At 45.9% G+C, this 19,625-nt stretch overlaps 1 protein-coding gene across 1 annotated transcript in view; it reads right to left on the bottom strand.

The window, feature by feature from the left end:
* Positions 1-238: 238 nt before the first annotated feature.
* The window catches only part of GPRIN3 (GPRIN family member 3), a 34,624-nt gene continuing 15,237 nt past the window's right edge, over positions 239-19,625 (bottom strand). Inside the window, exon 2 of the mRNA XM_048508852.1 lies at positions 239-3,174. Coding sequence (XP_048364809.1) covers positions 697-3,057 — 2,361 coding nt within the window. The 5' untranslated portion in view covers positions 3,058-3,174 and the 3' untranslated portion in view covers positions 239-696. The remainder of the gene's footprint in view (positions 3,175-19,625) is intronic.

Below are 19,625 nucleotides of genomic sequence, written 5' to 3'. Positions count from 1 at the left end.
ATACAATCAAACATTCTTATAAAAGAAGAAGAGTTGGATTTATATCCCCCCTTTCTCTCCTGTAAGGAGACTCAAAGGGGCTTACAAACTCCTCTCCCTTCCCCCCTCACACCCTGTGAGGTAGGTAGGGCTGACAGAGCTCAGAAGAACTGTGACTAGCCCAAGGTCACCCAGCTGGCGTGTGTGGGAGTGCACAGGCTAATCTGAATTCCCCAGATAAGCCTCCACAGCTCAAGCGGCAGAGCGGGGAATCAAACCCGGTTCCTCCCGATTAGAGTACACCTGCTCTTAACCACTACGCCACTGCTGCTCACTGTATAGGATTTATTAGGACATCAACCACCACCTTGCCTCTTTCTGCTTCCATCTCCAAAGCAACCCGGGTCGCGGCAGTAAATGGGCAGTTTTCACTTGTGCTTCGTTAACGTGCTTGTCTCTTCGTTTGGCAACAGACTGCGGCCAAGGACTTGTACGTTAACACAAAAACTGTGTGTGCCGATTGCAGAATAAGGGCAGAAAAGAGGCAAGGGCTGCAGGGGATATAATGAGAAATTGCTACCACCCCCACCGGTATCAGAGTCTCACAAAACAAAGCTGAACTTGGGGGGCTCATTTGCCACGGATCTCTGTGTACACACGTACAAAAACGGATACAAATGGATGACTGTTACCTCCCCACCCACGTTCCCCAATCTTTCAGTCCAACACAGAAGAAGCAGTGGGGCGGACACAGCAATTAGGGCGCCGGAAATTCTGCAGCACGGAGTGGAAAACATTGTGTTGCCTTCTCTTCAGTTTTTTATTGGACGACGTATCCGAAGAAATGGATTTCCGGTTCGGGGCGCTTTGGGACTTCAACAGTTTCTCATGTTCTCGGATCTGCCTCGTCAAGTGGTTCTGGATAGCGATCCCCAAGGATTCTGGGTCGAGCGAAGCCCCGTAAACTTCCCAGGTCATGCCTTGTTCATCCCATACGACATCCCTGACACGCTTGGACTGTTTCACCTGCACTTTGGCTTCAGCGGTTGGCCGGGGCTCCTTCTTATTGCCAGTAAAATGCAGTTTGTGTAGAGCAGGTGATGCCATTTTACCAAGCTTGGTTTCCTTTCTGATTTCGCTGCCTCTGGCAACTTGGGGTCCTCGAGCCGGACTGGGACTTCTACGTGATTCAGACTCCAGACCAGTTGCCAATCTCTGACTGCCAGACAGTTTCACCTCTTTGTTATGCTCTGGAAACTTATGCTGCTCACTCTTCCCTACACTAGGGCTACATTCTGTCTGGGGCCCAGCAGCAGCTCCCATTTTACCCATCTCCTGCTCGCTTGGATGAAGAGGGATGAACTTTTCCTCCCTCTTTGGTTTGACGTCCACGTGGGAACTATCTGGGCCAGTTTCAAGACCGCTACCCGTCTGGCTTTGCGACTGCGACCCTCTTTTGCTACCATGAGTGCTAACAATGGTGCATACCGCCTGTTCAGATAGTTGGTGGCACGATGGAGAATCCTGGTTGATTTCTGCAACGTGAGGCCCAGGAGCCGGATGTTTGCTATCCAGATGAGAGAGAACGGCAGAGGGAGGTAGATTGGTTTCGACATTCACAGGCTGCGGAGGAGCTGGGGGCTGATTGCTGCTGTTGACAGTAATCTGGTAAACAGGTCTGGTCTTTGACAAGACCGAAGCATCGGACAGTTGCTGAGAATCACTGCGATTTCTAGACGCACCTGCCTTTTGTGCTTCTACCCTGTCGACTGGCGTTTCTGGAGTGCTACTGGAGATCAGCGAGCACGGATGCTTCCTGCTGTCCGCCAGAGCCGAGCAGACGGTGCTGTGCATTCCCACTGGGTCATTTTGAAGCCTGGCAGTCTGGATTCCCAACACATCTACTGGAGCTGGTGCCTGAACGTGCACGTCGAGCATGATGCTTACGGAGGGTGCTGTTTGGAGAAGAGGCGCAAAACCGTCAGCCATTCCAGATCGTTCCGACCCACCACCTCCTGTAGAAATAACGTGCGATTGCTCTTGTTTCGGTTTGGTCTCGGGGTGCAGGCTCTCTCTTAAGGATGAAGCAGAGATGCTCGGGCTGGTGGAGGCGGATTTGTCCTCCACGGTGGCCACAGCCTGGACCTCGGCATCTTGACGGTCCCTGCGCACCGCCTCCCCCCCTGCACCCCAGCTGTCCAGTTGCACTGTCATTGTGCCTGTGTCTTTGAATTTAGAAACCTCTGCCGCCGCCTTCTCTTCGCCCTTTGGCTTGCAGGACGGCTGCGCTGCACTCTCGCAACTGGGTTCATGTGCCGCTTTTGGCCTAACCTCAGCCCTAGGATGGGGACTTGGATCCTCTCTGCCCGGCATCTCGGAATCCTTTCTAGCCATCAGCTCAGCATCCAAGCAAACGCTGGGATTGACCCCAGGATCAGAGGCAGCGTCAGACTCCTGCATTGGAAGGTGAGTTCTCTCGGGACCAGCCTTCGCACCTACAGCTTCCTTTGCTGCTGGAGAAACCTGCTGGGCAGCAGAGGGGAGGCACGAAGAAGCACAACCACGGGCTTCACCGTCTTCAACACCATCTCCAGTTGTAGAATTCACCTTATCAGAGGCCCTGCAGACTTGACCTCTGCTGTCACTCTGCATAATCTCATCGGCCTCCTGAGTGGAAAGCTTCTTGACCGCTTTCTGCAGTGGCACACAGCCTTCTGCTGCAGCCAGGTCTCCGGAGCCTTTCTGCTCAGAGTTACTTGCTGGCTCCGGAATGACCCGTTGGACTTCGCTGGATCGGCTCAAAGGCCCCTGGGAAAACGGGCTAGCTTGATTAGTGTCATACCCACAATGCTCCTTGCTCACGTGCTTATCTTCCGCTGGGGCACAGCTCACGTCAAGCAAACGCTCTCCGGCAGTTTGCGCCTTGGCAGGGAGAGGGAAGCCATTGCTGTTCGTCTCCATGCTTGCTTGCCTGCGCTGGCTTCTGGGAGACTGCGGCTCTCTTGGGCCATTTTTCTCCTCTGGAGCCGCGACCAACGAAAGCCTGGCGGATCTCAGAGACTCCGGTACAGTCCCCATGGGAGTGCGCCAAGTGACGGCTTGCAGACAGCTTCAGAAGTGTGGGTCCAGTTTCCTGGCGAAAAACGCTTACACAGACAGAGGCACCGCCGCAGGCAAGTCTTTCTTGCAACTCATCTGAAAAAGAAGAAAACAGACATCATTAACAACACAGTCCCCTGACAGCAATCACAATATCTAGCACAGTGATGGCGAACCTTTTTGAGACCGAGTGCCCAAATTGCAACTCAAAACCCACTTATTTATCACAAAGTGCCAACACGGCAATGTAACCTGAATACTGAGGTTTTAGTTTAGAGAAAACAGTTGGCTCTGAGGCATGCGTTACTCAGGAGTAAGCTTGGTGGTAGTCGGTGGCTTTGCTTTGAAGCAACTGTGCAACTCTTCCAACTGGTGAATCATGACCCTAGGACGGTTTACTCAGAAGCAAGCCCCATTGCCAGCAACCAAGCTTACTCCTAGGTAAAGGATTGCACTTTACTTCTTTGCATGAAAATCAGTGGGGTTTAACAGTGCTTAACAGGGTTACCTACACTGCTTCCCCAAAACTAGGACTTAGGTTTAATGCTAATATTTGAGCCCAGTGGCCCAGGCCAGCCTAGATGTGTGGGGGAGGGGGCCAACTCTATTTGCACGTGCCCACAGAGAGGGCTTTGAGTGCCACCTCTGGCACCCGTGCCATAGGTTTGCCACCACTGATCTAGCATAAGCCAGATGCTCTTGAACACATCTAAGATGCCTTTGCACTGGGGATTAGGGTAGGATTTGACCTGTGGACTGTACCAGAACCATGCCTCTACATCAGTGGCTCTCAACCTTCCTAATGCTGTGACCCTTTAATACAGTTCCTCATGTTGTGGTGACCCCCAACCCTAACATTTACCCATTTTACAGATGGAGAACACTGATGCAGAGAGTCTTAGGCGATCCCTGTGAAAGGGTCGTTTGACCCCCAAGTTGAGAACCACTGCTCGACATGGTGGAGCTTCTCCGAGCATAACCGTTCTAAGAAGAACGAAGGGCATTTTTCCCCCCCAGGTAAGGCAGATCTTTGTAGACCAGATAAGATGAAGGATGGAAGACAGGGCAATTAAAAAACCTCCCTGCTGAATTGTTAGGTCTGCCTGTGCGGTGTTTATTTATTTATTAGATTTCTTCCCTATGCTCTTCCCTGTAAAGCTCACAGCGATCTCAGGTTATAACCTCAGTTAAAACAACCTCAAGTTGAAACAATACACATTCCAATAAATGCTTCTCTATCTACAAGTGAATTGACTTAGTTTTAAGTCATCAGGCAATAAGGCCCAGATCTCTGCCACTGCCTCCAGATCCTTTGATTTAGGAGATTTCCAGCAGAGGGTCGGCAACCAGGGAAAAGAAATGGGGGGAAAGGAGTTTATTTTAAGACAAACCAGGAAAGGAAGAGAAAGGGGAGGGAGGAGAGGGGAAGGGAAACAGGAAAAGGAGAAAAATGATGAAAGGAGGGAAAGGGGGAGGGGGAGCACTGAGGCCAGACTTTTAGTTTCTCAGAAAGACCACCTCTAGAAAGCCTGAAACGAGGACAGGTTTTTGCAGCTGAGATCTCCTGGTTCCTGTCCGGGGTGGTGTGGGGTGGTGGGGTGGTGGGGGGGTGGGGGTTGTATCTAGGTGATTGAGATGTATTCCTAGCTCAATGTAATTGCTACAAGATATATGTAACTAGCCTGCTATACATTATCACTACTGTTCTGGGACATTCTTTCCTTGATCTCTGCTTCATGGCTTCACACACTGAGTAGATAACTAGGCTTTCCCCTGACACTTTGGTCTCATGGGAACCGGGATTGTTTCCGTTATCCTGTGGGGACAGGTGACTCTCTATCTCTATCTATCACCGCCCTTGGGGCGCCTTTGCTCCAAACTGTTTCTCATATTCTTTGGGAAAATGGGAGAGGGGGTAACATCGGAATAAAGCGGATTGCAAAAGACAGGTTCACCAGAACCGGCTTTACGAAGCTGGGTGTTTCGATGCCTACCAATAAACACTGCTGATCAACGATACAGAGCCCGTTTATTGTTTTTAGATCCGAGACCTAACAGTTCCCTACAAAGCTGAACGCGTTCCTCTACCGCTTTACCTCTCGCTATTTGCATTCAGAAGACTTGGGTAGGTCACCTGATGGCAAATGAAAGGCAATTTCTCTCACACACAAGGAGTTCCAAGCGCCCTTTGTTAAAAGCAACTTCAACGGCAATTATGGGCATGTTGCTTTTTTTCGTGGTGGCTGAGAATAAACAAGGTCAGGTTGGAAAAGAAGTACTGAAATGATTTGCTTTGTAATTTTCAGCCAGCCTTAAGCACACAAAAGAGCTGCAGCTGAAAGTCCTAACACCGGCGTTAGAAAAGATAGTTATATAAATTTCATCAAAGCCAACATAAAAAAATCCTCCACATCGCTGAAGTGCGCGCTGACCTGTTTGAAGCAAGCCCATTTTCTGGGCGCTCGTCTGCTAAATCCAAACAGGAGGCCACTCAAGGCATGCTTCTGCCATGACTGCCAGCATACCGCTAGCTGAAGCTAAAAGCACCAGCAGATGCAGGAACAAAAGTGTAGGTTAGTGGTTTTCAAACTGCTTTCCAGAAAGACTGCGGTCCCTTCCACACCTGAAGAATAATGCACTTTCACCACTGTTTGCAAGTGGGTTTTGCTATTCCGCACAGTCAAATCCAGCTGCAGAGTGCATTGGAAGTGGATTGAAAATGCATTATTCTGCATGCATGAAAGGGCTTGAGGGTTATTTGGAAGTTTATCCATTAATTCCTCTGAGATTATCACAGATGTGGATAAAAGTTTCTCCAAGTGTCCTTTCCCTGTTCGGTATGAGATGCACAGTCACAGAGGACTGTATTCAACAGCAGCTGTCTTCAAACCCATCAGCCGGGATCCCGAAAGGGGTTGCAGATTCCTACCTGCTCGGTCATCGTGAGCCCCCATAAGTGCCAACTTTTTCTTGTCCCTTTTTGAATGGACCCTATAGCTAACATGCATGCGCAGAGAGCAAAGATGTCACGCTTCCTGACTCTCTGAGAGCTGACTGACAGGGACAGCAAGACAGCGGGGTGAAATTGCTCAGCAACTGAAGAAGAAGAAGAAGAAGAAGAAGAAAAAGAAAAAGAAGAAGGAGGAGGAGGAGGAGGAGGAGGAGTTTGGATTTATATCCCCCTTTCTCTCCTGCAGGAGACTCAAAGGGGCTTACAATCTCCTTGCCCTTCCCCCCTCACAACAAACACCCTGTGAGGTAGGTGGGGCTGAGAGAGCTCCGAGAAGCTGTGACTAGCCCAAGGTCACCCAGCTGGCGTGTGTGGGAGTGTACAGGCTAATCTGAATTCCCCAGATAAGCCTCCACAGCTCAGGCGGCAGAGCTGGGAATCAAACCCGGTTCCTCCAGATTAGATACATGAGCTCTTAACCTCCTATGCCACTGCTGCTCCTTTTTAGCACAGGCAGGTCCAGAAAGCTGCTCCTTACAAAAGCTCCATTTTTTTCTCTGCCTGGCACTGCCTAGTCACCCTCCTCCTTCCAAAGTCAGTCTTCCACGTGCTCTGCTCATGTGCTTGAGGGTTGAAATCCCCCCCTTCCCAAGAAAACTCCATGGGGGTAAAGATGCCTTGGATGGCAGGGGTGAAAAGGGTCAGCATTCATGCGACAAGTATCTGTGCGCCACGAAAAACACCTCACGGTCTGATCAGATACCTGCTGGGCTGTGGCACTGACCTTTGGCCAATAACCCCTTCTCCTTCTGCCAAACCAACCTTACAGGATTGTCGTGAGGCTAAAACAGGGAAGGGAGAACCGTGTATGCTGCTTGGGCTCCTTGGCCGGCTGATGGATGCAACTTTCAGTGTGCACCAAGACAAAAATAGGCACGTGTCACTGATAAGATAAGATAAGACCGCCCGTTGTTCTCCAGTTGAATCCCCAGCCTTTCCAGTTAAAAGGATCAGGTTGTAGGGGATGCTTTGACATTTCCTCTGCCTGAGGCCTTGACAGCAGCTGCCAGTCAGCGCAGGCAACGTTGGCCTTGATAGACCAAAGATCTACTTCAGCAGGGAAGAAGAAGAAGAAGAAGAAGAAGAAGAAGGAGGAGGAGGAGGAGGAGGAGGAAGAAGAAGAAGGAAGAAGAAGAAGAGTTTGGATTTATATCCCCCCTTTCTCTCCTGCAGGAGACTCAAAGGGGCTTACAATCTCCTTGCCCTTCCCCCCTCACAACAAACACCCTGTGAGGTAGGTGGGGCTGAGAGAGCTCCAAGAAGCTGTGACTAACCCAAGGTCACCCAGCTGGCATGTGTGGGAGTGTACAGGCTAATCTGAATTCCCCAGATAAGCCTCCACAGTTCAGGCAGCAGAGCTGGGAATCAAACCCGGTTCCTCCAGATTAGATACACGAGCTCTTAACCTCCTACGCAGTTTCATGTGACCCACCCCCCCAGCTAATATCCTTGCCTTACCACACTTTTAAATTGATGGAGTTCTTACACTACTTCTGTTTGAACTCTTTTTTGGAACTCCCATAGCACATCATTGATTATCACTATTTCTGCTGAGCTGTGGAACTCACTGCTGCTGGCTCAGCTGAGTGAAGAATAGATTCTTTTCCTTCTTCAGTTGGCTCCAGCTGCTAGCACTATTAGTGCTGCTGTGTGACGATTGCTCCTTAGGGGGACAGAGTACAGTCAGAGAGTTGGCTGGTGACAAAATGAATAATGCTTGTCTCTGATACGGCTGTCAGTTTGATTTCGAAGAGGAAAAAGGAACATACTGGAAACTCTGTGGCTTGAGACAATGCCCTGCTTTGGTTTGTGGGTGTGCTTTTCTGAATGATGGAGGACACCAAGGCAATCACAGGTGTTGAAAAAAACCCCAAAAGAAAGTATAGTGAGGCTGAAGGGAAAAACATAAAATCACTTATGTGGCTAGCAAGATAGCACATAATGTTTGCACGCTTATACGCATGCATTTAATAAAATGCAACCTCTAAACATCCAAAGTGCATATTCATAATACTGCATGAACGAGTCTAGAAATGCTGCAACAGTCCAGATCATGTACTGGACAACCAGCCAGTGGTCTAAAAGCGAGTCATAATCCATAAACATCTCCAAATCCACCTCAGTCTGGAAAGTCCAACTACACAATCAAAGTATATATTCCAAGTCAGGATGGGAATCTGGATAAAATCCTGTTCCACAGATGGTCAATAATTCCATTTCGTCAGCAATAAATATATGCCTATTGCTTATACAGGACCACTATCATTCAAAGATTCCCTTCTGTTCCAAGTAGCTTCAGTAAAGAGATGTGTTTCTTAGCAATTGGGCAACTCTAGCAACCACCATGATGCTCTGCAGGTTTCACCTCCAAAACTTCCAGGTGTATCCCAACCCAAAGCTGGCATTCCTAGGCCTATACAGCAGGCAGGTGTGCTGCTGGTGATGTTCCAGTTTTGATCTATCACTGAGAATGTCTGCAGAGGGCTCTGCTTCCTTCTTTTAGTGCAGTGAACCTTTCTGAGACCGAGTGCCCAAACTGCAACCCAAAACCCACTTATATATCGCAAAGTGCCAATACGGCAATTTAACCTGAGTATTGAGGTTTTAGTTTAGAAAAAACAGTTGGCTCTGAGGCGCATGTTACTCAGGAGTAAGCTTAGTGAAGCAGCCATGCAACGCTTCGAATGGGTGAATCACGACCCTAGGTTTACTCAGAAGCAAGCCCCATTGCTAGCAACCAAGCTTACTCCCAGGTAAAGGATTGTGCCCAGGCTAGCCTAGATGTGTGTGTGTGTGTGTGGGGGGGGCACATGATGAACTCTGTGCACGTGTGCCCACAGAAAGGGCTCTGAATGCCACCTCTGGCACCCGTGCCATAGGTTCGCCACCACTGTTTTAGTGCAAGTGACCTTTGTACGCCTATTTTACTGGTTAAGTAAAATGTACATCTCTCCAAATCCTTAGAAGAAATGGGTAAACATACTCCGCAGCCCCAGTTCTCTCCTTCTCCTTTCCCACTTAAAACGTTCAGATACTCTTCTGCCTTCTAAGATTTCATCAGCAATTGGTTCTCACACATTGAAGTGACATGACCATACAGCTGCTAGCAGAAGATGACAAGAATTTGGAGATGGACACATTCGTCTTTCTATAAATTAAAACTGACGTTCTCTGGCACCTATATTCTGGACTTCTGTGGGATTTGGGGCTCCCACAACATTATGCAATATACAGCACTTTGGCATTTTAGCAAAAAAATGTTTCATGAAGTTGTTGGGTGGCCGTGTGGCCGAGTGTCTGGTAGATCTTGTTCCTAACGTTTCGCCTGCATCTGTGGCTGGCATCTTCAAAGGTGTATCACAGAGGGAAGTCTGTTACACACTGCAGACTTCCCTCTGTGATACACCTCTGAAGATGTAGATGGCTACCAATCTTGATCCTCCTTGATCTGAGATTGCAACTGCCTTAGCAGACCAGGTGCTTGGGAGCAGCAGCCGCAGAAGGCCATTTGCTTTCACATTCCGCATGTGAGCTCCCAAAGGTACCTGGTGGGGCACTGCGAGTAGCAGAGTGCTGGACTGGATGGACTCTGGTCTGATCCAGCAGGCTCTTTCTTATGTTCTTATGCCAGCCACAGATGCAGGCGAAATGTTAGGAACAAGATCTACCAGACCACGGCCACACAGCCCGGAAAGCCCACTACAACCAGTTGAATCTGGCCACGAAAGCCTTTGACAATACATTGTTTCATGAAGATTTGGAGAACTGCTCCTCACCCCATGCAGAACACTAAGGACTGGGTTTGTTCATCTCTTTACCTTTATCCTGCCCTTGCTAGACAGAAAGATTTTTTAAAAAAAAGGGTAACAAAGAGCTTGATGCAGAAAACATCCAATAAGTATTGGGCGGGAAGAAAACAATCAGTTAAAAATAGCCCTCTTTTTCTTGCCAGCCACTTCATCAAATGCTTCCTGCTTTTTCATACTTTCTCACTCGGTTCCCACTGCCATGGCAATCCATCAGTGACAACGGGCACCACAGAATCTCAACAAATTGCTTCCCCTTTTTTTAAACAAAGCGTAAGCACACACACAATGATCACCCAGACATCCTTTCAAACAAGAAAGCACGGCGTTGCTACAACCATTTCCCGTAGGATGAAGTCGAGCCAAGAAACCTTCAGTATTTGGAAAGAAAGACCTTCGATTTAACCTTCTATATGTATAAAAAAAACTTTACACAACTACCCTTTGGAAGCTATTAAGTAAACGCCAAAGTGTGGATTCACTTTGAATGGCGAGGAAGAAAGCGTGTAACAGATGGGCCCCCAACATACATGGAAACGCAACATCTCATTCAAGGGCTTCATGCCAGTTTCATGCCAGACCAATACCTAACTCGCTTTCCTCTCCTCCTCTGGCTTGTTTGTGGGAGGAGGGGAAATGCTGTAAATATCATCGTTGCACACATGGGTCCTTCCTGGTGTCTCCCTGCCAAACGTTCCCTCTCTACCATTTTGAATTTAGAAGAAACATTTTCTATACCATCCCACAAAGAGTATCCACAGCCTAGAAAAATTATACGATTTCTTGCTTGAGAAAGGTCAAAGCATACGCTGGCCAAAAAGATGCCTTTCAATTCTGCAAGACACACCTCAGACGAAGACCCAAGCAAACACAATTAAGAAAGGTAGCAGACCTTTGAAGCCCCAGGTGAACTGGTACCTCCAGTTAAAGGATCTCAGACAATGGATGTCTGGAAAGACCCTTTTCTGGCAGAAAACCTGGCCAGCGACTGTCTGAGTAGGCAATCCAAACTACATGGACCATGGAGGAGTATACGGCAGTTCCTTTTGTTCAAAGCTTGTCAGCTTTCCAACATAGCTGACCAAGAGCTGAACTACATTTTTGCAAATTACACAAGATAGCTGTCAGGAATAATCTTCATTAGAACATGTTAAGAATGTAACAACCAGATGTACAGTTTTCAAAACCAAACTGCACATTCTCAAGGACCTTTAAGTATAATGAAAGAAAGAAATAGGTTACTAAGTAAATATTGAGTGTTTTATAGATTAAAACAAAAATGTGACTTGCTACCATGTTCCCCCCAAAATAAGACAGGGTCTTATATTAATTTTTGCACCAAAAGATGCATTGGGGCTTATTTTCGGGGTAGGGCTTATATTTGGGGAAATACGGTACCTTCAAAATTCATTAAGGCGGGCTCTCGGCAACCCGTTGCTTCCCCCGTCATATGAGACACAAGCTGCATCCTCATTGGCAGGGAGCACAGGGCATTGTCCGCGAATTGTGATCTGTAGCGTACTGTAGGGCTTATTTTTGGAGGAGGGCTTATATTTTAAGCATCCTCCAAAAATCCTGAAAAATCATGATAGGGCTTATTTTCAGGGTAGGGCTTATTTTCAGAGAAACACGGTAGTTGGTCACCATTGCAGTCCTCAGCCATAGGCCTTACAGAACATCTCTGTCTTCCAGTCCCTGTGGAAGTCTTTGAGGCTTTTTGGGAACATACAAATGTTTATTTATTGGCCTGTCAGTGTAAGGGACTGGGAAAGACACACAATTTAGCTACTGCTGAATTCCCAGTTTTCATTTTAATGAAGTCTCCAGTCTATTTTGTTGCAGAGATACAAAGGAAAAAAACTGCATCTCTGTAAGAAAGAGGGCTGAAGATTTTTTCCAATAAATACAACCTAGGAATTCAGTGGTGTTTGGGGAGACAGCAGCAGCAGGTGGCTACGGTTCTGACATGGACAGATCATCAAAATGCGTGCCTGTCCATCCACATGGCATGAAAACACTCTTTGACTTATTATACTAAGTTCAGGAAAAAGCAAAGCAAAGAAACCACAAAAGTGAACAACTAGGGGATGAAATCATGTAGATGCTCCCAAACCTCATGTAGAAGCAACCTTGATTGTAGCTCTGAATTCAGATTATTGTATTCCCAAGTTAACATAGCCGATAAGTGTCTTGTAATTTTTAAAATGCAAACTCCTACATTTTTGGCTACAAGTTCTTAACGGAAACCCAAGGAAGATAGCAACAGAGAACACTTAATGAGCTATCCTCATATAAACCCAGAAAGCAACTTAAAAGAACACCCCTGTCAACATCAGTTTTCTGTGTCTCCAACTATATCTCTGAACAAACAAAAGATAGATTCATTACTGCCAAGTTATTATAACAAGAATCCTTGAGTACTGAAATCTGTTTTCCTAATGAACAACTGAACTATTGTTCATTAGCAAACTTTTCAGCAATGCATTATTTATCTGCTCAAGGCTAAACTGGAAAGCCAGGACAATTAAGCGGAGGTGAAGGCTAGTTTATTCACTGTTCATTCTGTGCCAGTCCCATCTAAGTGGCATGGCGTCCAAACAACTGTGATATTCTTAAAAACGTTGATAACGTTTATAATTCTTTAAGAAGCAGAAAAGTCGATCAGGCCCTGAAAGCGGTCTGATGGGACAGTTGAACATATGCAAGATGAAAACTGTGTAATGGTTGATTTATATAGGGATCTCTCCTACTTAAAAAGAATAATGTCAGTCGCTGAAATGAACCGAAATCCTTGAGGGTTACTTTAGACTTAAACTCTTGAAGGTACTAAACTAGGGACGTGAGCCAGCTTGTAACTACGATGAAGAAAGATACAGAAGCAACTTGTAAATAATAACATCTCAACTTAACAGCATCTTGTTTTATAATCTTTATTATTTAGCCTAGAACCATTTTTTTCATTGTTCCTGTTAATAAAAACCTCATTTTTAATCTTTTAATGTTATAAAGCCTCTGGTGACTAAGGCTCATTCCACATATGCAAAATAATGCACTTTCAAACTGCTTTCAGTGCTCTTTGAAGCTGTGTGGAATAGCAAAATTCACTTGCAAACAGTTGTGAAAGTGGTTTGAAAACGCATTATTTTGCGTGTGCAGAAGGGACCTCAGTTATTATTTTCTGACAGAAGGTTTATTTTGTGTTCCCTGACAGCAGACCTCTGCCCACCTGAGAGGTGCCCTCGCTGGTCAGCTGAAGAACATTTTACTTTTTATTAGAAGTGTAAGGTGGGAAAGTACAAAGTGAAGAAAAATAAAGTAAAATTATCAAGTTCACATTAATGCACCAATATCATAACAGACAAAAGGGGCTGCCCAGCCAAAGGCTTAGAACTTTTTCCCCCCCCCAAATAAATTTATTTCCAAGCAAAGATCACTGACATATACATCAATAATCAAGCTGTTACACAACATAAATATATGACAATTTAACAATCCTTACTAAATACGGATTATTATATTATAATATTAAAACTTTACATATTGTTATTAATCGCACAAATATTTACAAAAAAATCCTATTTACTACATCCACTACTATTCACTATCTATAACGATTCGTAAACCTTCCGTAATACACCAGCAAGACAACTATCAGCAGACTAACCTAGCTTCCTCTCTTATCATACTTCCATGTATCGCCGCTGTATGTGCGTCCCATAGTATTCCTCTGTCATCTATTGAGGAGTTGTTAATAATCCAGAATTCCTTTAAGATTGCGCCTGATGTTTTCAAGACTCTCTATATTTCCTAAAACCCAATCCTTCATCTTCCAGTACAACCTACCATTTTCTCTACCCCATTTCCACCGTATAGAGTTATGGTCTGAAATGGTTCGTGGTTTGATGTAAATCTCTGTTGTTTGCTCCGAGCCTTAGAACTTTTGAAGGGAAAATCTCCTCAGGTGGGCAGAAGGAAGGCGCTTGGGTGTAACACAAAGCTCAGCTGATCTGTACTGGTTTCAGCTCTCAGATTTTTAGCTGGGCAGCCCAATCCAGAGCCCCAGACAGTCATGGCAATGGTGAAAAATGCAAAATCTCCCTGTCACTGGAAAACCCTTCATAGGGCTTAATGGATTTAATGGACTGCCACACCCTCATTGTAGCAGCAGGGCGATGTGGAAACGCTGATGTCCGGAGGGGCTGGGCGTCCCAGGGGGATGCAGTGGCCACCTGTCGGCATGATTGCCACACTGCCAGGGTGAATGCCCCAGGGAGGGCAAATCTGCTGATTCTGGCCCATTCGCCCCTCCCTCCTCGGATTGATCTGTTAGTTACTTTATGCTTGGCCACACTTTTAGCGAGTGAGTAGCAGACAGCCTGCTTTGAGCTTGTACTGTTTCAGCAAGAATGGGTCTGATGAATTTGAGACGAAGGAAAATGCATTATTCTGCCCCTCTGCACAAATTTGTAACTTCTGTGGGCAGCGTCTGCCTGAGCGAAAGCGAAGAACTGAGGTTTAGGAAGGGAACACCATTCAGCGATCTTCTTTAAATATAACCCCTTCGATCTGAACGTTCACAAACACCCATTTTTAGAGAATGTATAATAGATTTTAGTACAGACTTACAAGTCACCACTAGCTGGTTGCCTGAGGTAGGCAAGAATTATCTCCAGGCAATCTGGACGAAAGCCGTGGAAGAGCTTTTATCTCTTAGGTAGCAAATGATTAACATAGATAAGAATGGGCAGGCCAGTTACTGAAGGTGTGATCCTGAACTGAATTGCAAAGCAGAGCTCTGCTTTGATCTTCACTGTAAATGTTTTTTGTAGGAGGCCAGTCACTTGTGTGCATATATACAATATACAGTTTTGCCTGAAACAGATGAACAGCTGGGCCTTCATGAGCTGGCTGTGTACATAAATGTTGGTCAATAGGTGGAATCTTCAGATAGCCTGGTTCAGCAGCATTCCCATCAGCCCCTGTCAGCATGGCCAATTGGCCATGCTGGCTGGGGCTGATGGGAATTGTAGTTCCTGAACATCTGGAGAGCCGCAGGTTCCCTACCCCTGTTCTAGGCATTTCACCCTTGTCGCACAACCTGATAATTACATGTCATTCTAGTGATTCAGAACTGGTCCTGAAATGTTCATTAGTTGCTGTACAGAAGGAAGCCATTCTGTGGAACACTGCAAGAAACAGCCACTTGAAATATTAGCTGTTTATGTAAGAGCTGCACTGAGCTGAAGAAAAATATCCTTTTTTCATACTCTAACCTTTGCCCATAGATACTTGCATGACTCTCCAATCCAACCTTACTCACTGATAATAGCTGCAGTTGTGAAAATACTTTATAGGAGTGTTATACAGGGGGATAGTTGTAGAAAGGGGAAGAAAAATCTTATTATATAATTGAGAAGTGTTCCCAACAACGAAACAAAAAGCAAAGGATTGTGGGAGACATAGTCCAGAGGGTGCTGCAAAGCACCGGGGGGGGGGGGGGGCAACGCATCGGGCACGTGCCGGTCCAGGGGCATGGAGGGGGCGTTCTGGGTGGCGGCGGGGTGTGTGTGTGGCAGGGGCGCAGGACACATATGTGCCCCGGGCACGGTTCCTCCTCGCTCTAGCCCTGTATGGAGGTCATTTCTTAAAATGTCTAGTATAGCTGGTTGACCTGAATAGCGCAAGCTAACTGGATTTTGTCAGATGTCAGAAGCTAAACAGGATTTGCTTTGATTAGTTCTTGGATGGGAGACCACCGAGAAAGTCCAGAGTTTCTATGCAGAGGTAGCAGTGACAAACCACTGTTTGTCTCTTGTCTGGAAAACTCCACGAGGGGTTGCTGTAAGTTGAAGTGATATGGTGGCACTTCATATACATACCTAGCTGGGAGCTCTTATTCCATCGTCATGTCTGCAATTTTTGACGAGTGCTTTGCTTGCTAAAATACATTTCAAGTTCAACCACAGTTACTGGCTCGGTGCACAGAATAAGCCACAGGCTATCGACGCCCACTTCCCTGACAATTTCTTGCGCAAGTGGCTGCCCTATTTTAACTACAACAGCAAATTCTGGGGTTGAGTCAGCAACTCCCTAGCTACTTGGTCCGCTCCAATACAGCTTCTCAGTGGCTCCAGAAAATCTCACACAATCAGGACCAGGTGGAGAGGTGTTTGACACAGATAAGAGGTTTTCATAAATACCGTGAAATGAGAACCACAACTTAGCCTCAGTTCTTTTTGCTTGCGTCACAGGATTGTCCACTGGTCTACAAGGCCTGAGTAAAATGCCCCCCTCCCTAGCCTAAATGTTGTAGCCTTAGTGTTGCCAACCTCCAGGTGGGGCCTGGAGATATCTTAAAATTACAACTAATCTCCAGACATTGGAATCCCCTGGAGAAAATGGCTGCTTTGGAGCACAGCTTTTATAGCATTGTACCTGGTGAGGTCCCTCAAGTCCCCAAATCTCCCTAGGGTTCACCCCTAAATCTCCCAGACTTTTCCGGTATGAAGCGGCGCAACCCCCCCCCCCCCCCCGGGGTCTTGAAACTGCAGAGGGGATTCAAGGGGATGCAGTCTCACAGAAGACGCAATTTATTATCCCTCTGTCCTATATTGTACACCTTGATTTTCACTGGTAAAACAGAAATAAATGGCAGCTCTCAGCCACCCAGAGTTGCTGTGAAGATAAAAATCAATAATGTTTGCAAAACACTCTGCTGCTCAATTCTTTTATGTCAATGAAAGGGCCTGAGGAAGTTAATATAATTGCTGCTGAGTGTGGGAGCCTAGCAAACAGGATTTAAAATCCCAAAGTTTGCAACTCTGAGGTTTACTCTGAATTACGTAAGGCTTAGTTTTTTCATGACTCATGGGTAAGGGTAGGGAGAGGCTCAGGTTCAAATCTGAGACACACATCTGTATTTGGCATAGTGAGTGAGAAGATGTGTGGGCCAGTTCTAGAACTTTCTCTACTACTGGAGAAGTCTCCAGACCTTTTCAAACTGAAGCATTAGGGAAGTTAACAATGGGAAAAAAGTTACAATGTCACCAGGGCGGGGAAAAAAGGAATACTAAGGATTCTATAGAAATCGTTCTACATTTTGCCGCTGTATTTCACACAACAAATTGTGAAGGTACAAGGAAAAAAGAACTCAAATCGATAACTTCATTCTGCATTTATGTAAACTTTGGAGATTCAGTATGTTCCACAAGCCGTCTCTCTACTTAAGAGACAACAGTATTATCCACACAATAGTAGGTCTGTGGGAATAAAACCAACAGTCTCTTGTCTAAGGCCACTAGGAGAGCAAACCCAGGTAGAGCTACTTGTAAGTAAGCCTTACTTCATTCAATAGGATTTATTCCCTGAAAAGTGTTCTGAGGATCACAAGTAAAGGAAGAATGACATGTCACCTGCAGTTCCATGATTCTTTCGATTGATTTTTAGAAAATACAACAAAACTCAGTTTCTTAGGATACAATTTAAGGAGAGAGACTGGTGAGGGACCGGAGGGGTATCCATACTTTTTCACTGGAGCCATCTTTCCACTGAAATTTGCCACTGCAAACTGGTTTTATGCTTATTGGACCAGTTTATGGATACCCTTTGGAAGAGCTGTTTTCAGTGGGAGCTTGGCCTAAGGAAACAGGGTTTATAAGTCTCTCTCCCCTTATACCAATCTCCCCCTTAGGTTTGTGGGGTTGGTGGCTGCATTTGTTGAAAAACTTTTTAAAAAACCCCTCTGCCTGATCATTTTGTAAAAAAAAAACAGCTTATCCTCACAGAAACAGGAAGTTCCTCCCTAAGATGTGAAACGAACGGAAGATTTTCCCAGCTCAAATTTTATTAGCCATTACACTTGCTCTTTTTCAGTTTCCAATTTAAACTGCCCCTTCTCTGCTCTTATCGCTTGATACTTCCCAACAAAACTGTCCCCTCAGCTTAAAATGAAAAATGGGCGGTTTATTACAATAGTTTTAAAGCATTCTCTGCTCTTCTGAATGAGAGGTCACTGACGGATCCAGGTTATTCACGTAGCGCAGGCACTCAAAGGGTGCCATTCATTTACCTGAATGGTAGTAATTTATTTCCTTACCGCCTTGGCCTTTTTTTCACCTGGGACTGGACACGAAGAGCTAGTCTTGCTAACAGCCCTGTTGCCACAGACTGGGGTTTCACGCTGGGAGCTTCAGAAGGCATATTACTCAACCAGGCTCATTTACAGCTGCTCTGGATGACCTAAGGCCAGCTTTAAGATTTACAGGCTAAATGGAAGATGCTGTTTGAACAAGGGCTGCAATCAAGGTGGGGAGTGGGAGAGACCCCTGTTCTTCACAGTCATTTAGTGGAAAACCCTTACCTATACTTCTCTATCATATAAGAAGTCTATTTTTGACTGGGGCCAAGGAGGGGGAGGGGGGGACGTGACACACCATGTCCTTTGTTAGCCCATCTCCAGACATCCAGGTGGCAGGCCGTGACTGAAGGGGAGAGCACAGGTGTTTTCATACAGTAATGGCAAACTGTCTTCCAGGGCTTGGAACATAGGGTGGGGTCCACCCAGCTTTTTAATTCAGGGCAGATTTATGGCTCCTGGCAGAGGGACAAAAGGCCCCTCAGACCCAGTCTTTTTTTTTCTTGTGAAAACAGAACAAGAGGAAAGGAAAACACTTTTTTTTTAAGGTGAGCTCCTGTTACGTGTGGTGGATTCCGCACGGGCAAATATAACAGGCATAGCACACAATACAAACAGGCTGTGTGTGTGTGTGTGTGTGTGTAAGTCCCGTCCCCCAAAATGAGTCTGTACCATTATATTTCTCTCAATCTGGGATTTTTGAAAATCGCTAAACTAGCGATTCTTTTGCAAAATCCAGGACTGCAACTGTTCCTGCGTAAAAGGTCAGGCAGGAGGTGTTGTATTTCCCTCCCTTCCACCTCACCATTCATAGGCTCAATCCGCACATGCAGAATAATGCACTTTCAAACTGCTTTCAGTGCTCTTTGAAGCTGTGCGGAATAGCAAAATCCACTTGCAAACAGTTTTGCGTGTGTGGAAGGGGTCATAGTCAGGGAGAATCCACCTGCCAAAGCAATACGTTCATTATCGCCCTGCTGTTGCAGGGAGGCCCCTTTTTCTTTTTTAATCTTGCGTGTTGCACATGCACAGCTACGCAGGGGCAGCCAATCATATTGTGGGATGATTGGCATGGCTGTAGGGGTTCATTTCTGTATGCCTACGTAGCTATGCATGTGTTGTAGGAAATAATAAAAAAGAGAGAAGCGTCTCTGTGTGAAGGCATGAAAGAAACCCGGATTATTTCCATGGGCTTCAATTGCTGCCTGCACGGCATATATCTGAACGGGAAAAAGGAAAACAGGTTCTTTTATAATGGCTGCAACCCGTTTTACATTTGCTGTGCAGAACTGACCTCTGCAAGCTAGGTCCGGGAACTCCTGACTTAACTTGCATCAAATGGCTCATCTGAGTCTTCTCCTTACTACATTCCCTGTCACGTAGTCTTCTATTTAAGATACATTACAGTCCAAAGGTTATTCATCATGAAAATAAGGATGAGTTCTTAATTATGTAGCATGGGGCAATGTTTAATTTTTTTTGGAAAATGAATTCCATTAATCCATTCAAACTTTTCCAGAGCTTTCTGTAAGATTACTCTGGGCAGTTTTTTCTGTCTCGAAGATCTTATCATACATGCTTGGTTTGGTAGTTCTCA

This window comes from Sphaerodactylus townsendi, linkage group LG10 (genome assembly GCF_021028975.2).
Source record: "Sphaerodactylus townsendi isolate TG3544 linkage group LG10, MPM_Stown_v2.3, whole genome shotgun sequence".
Classification (NCBI taxonomy): Eukaryota; Metazoa; Chordata; class Lepidosauria; order Squamata; family Sphaerodactylidae; genus Sphaerodactylus; species Sphaerodactylus townsendi.
The sequence above is the reverse complement of the archived record's forward strand: the minus strand, read 5'-3'. Positions and strand labels throughout refer to the sequence as shown.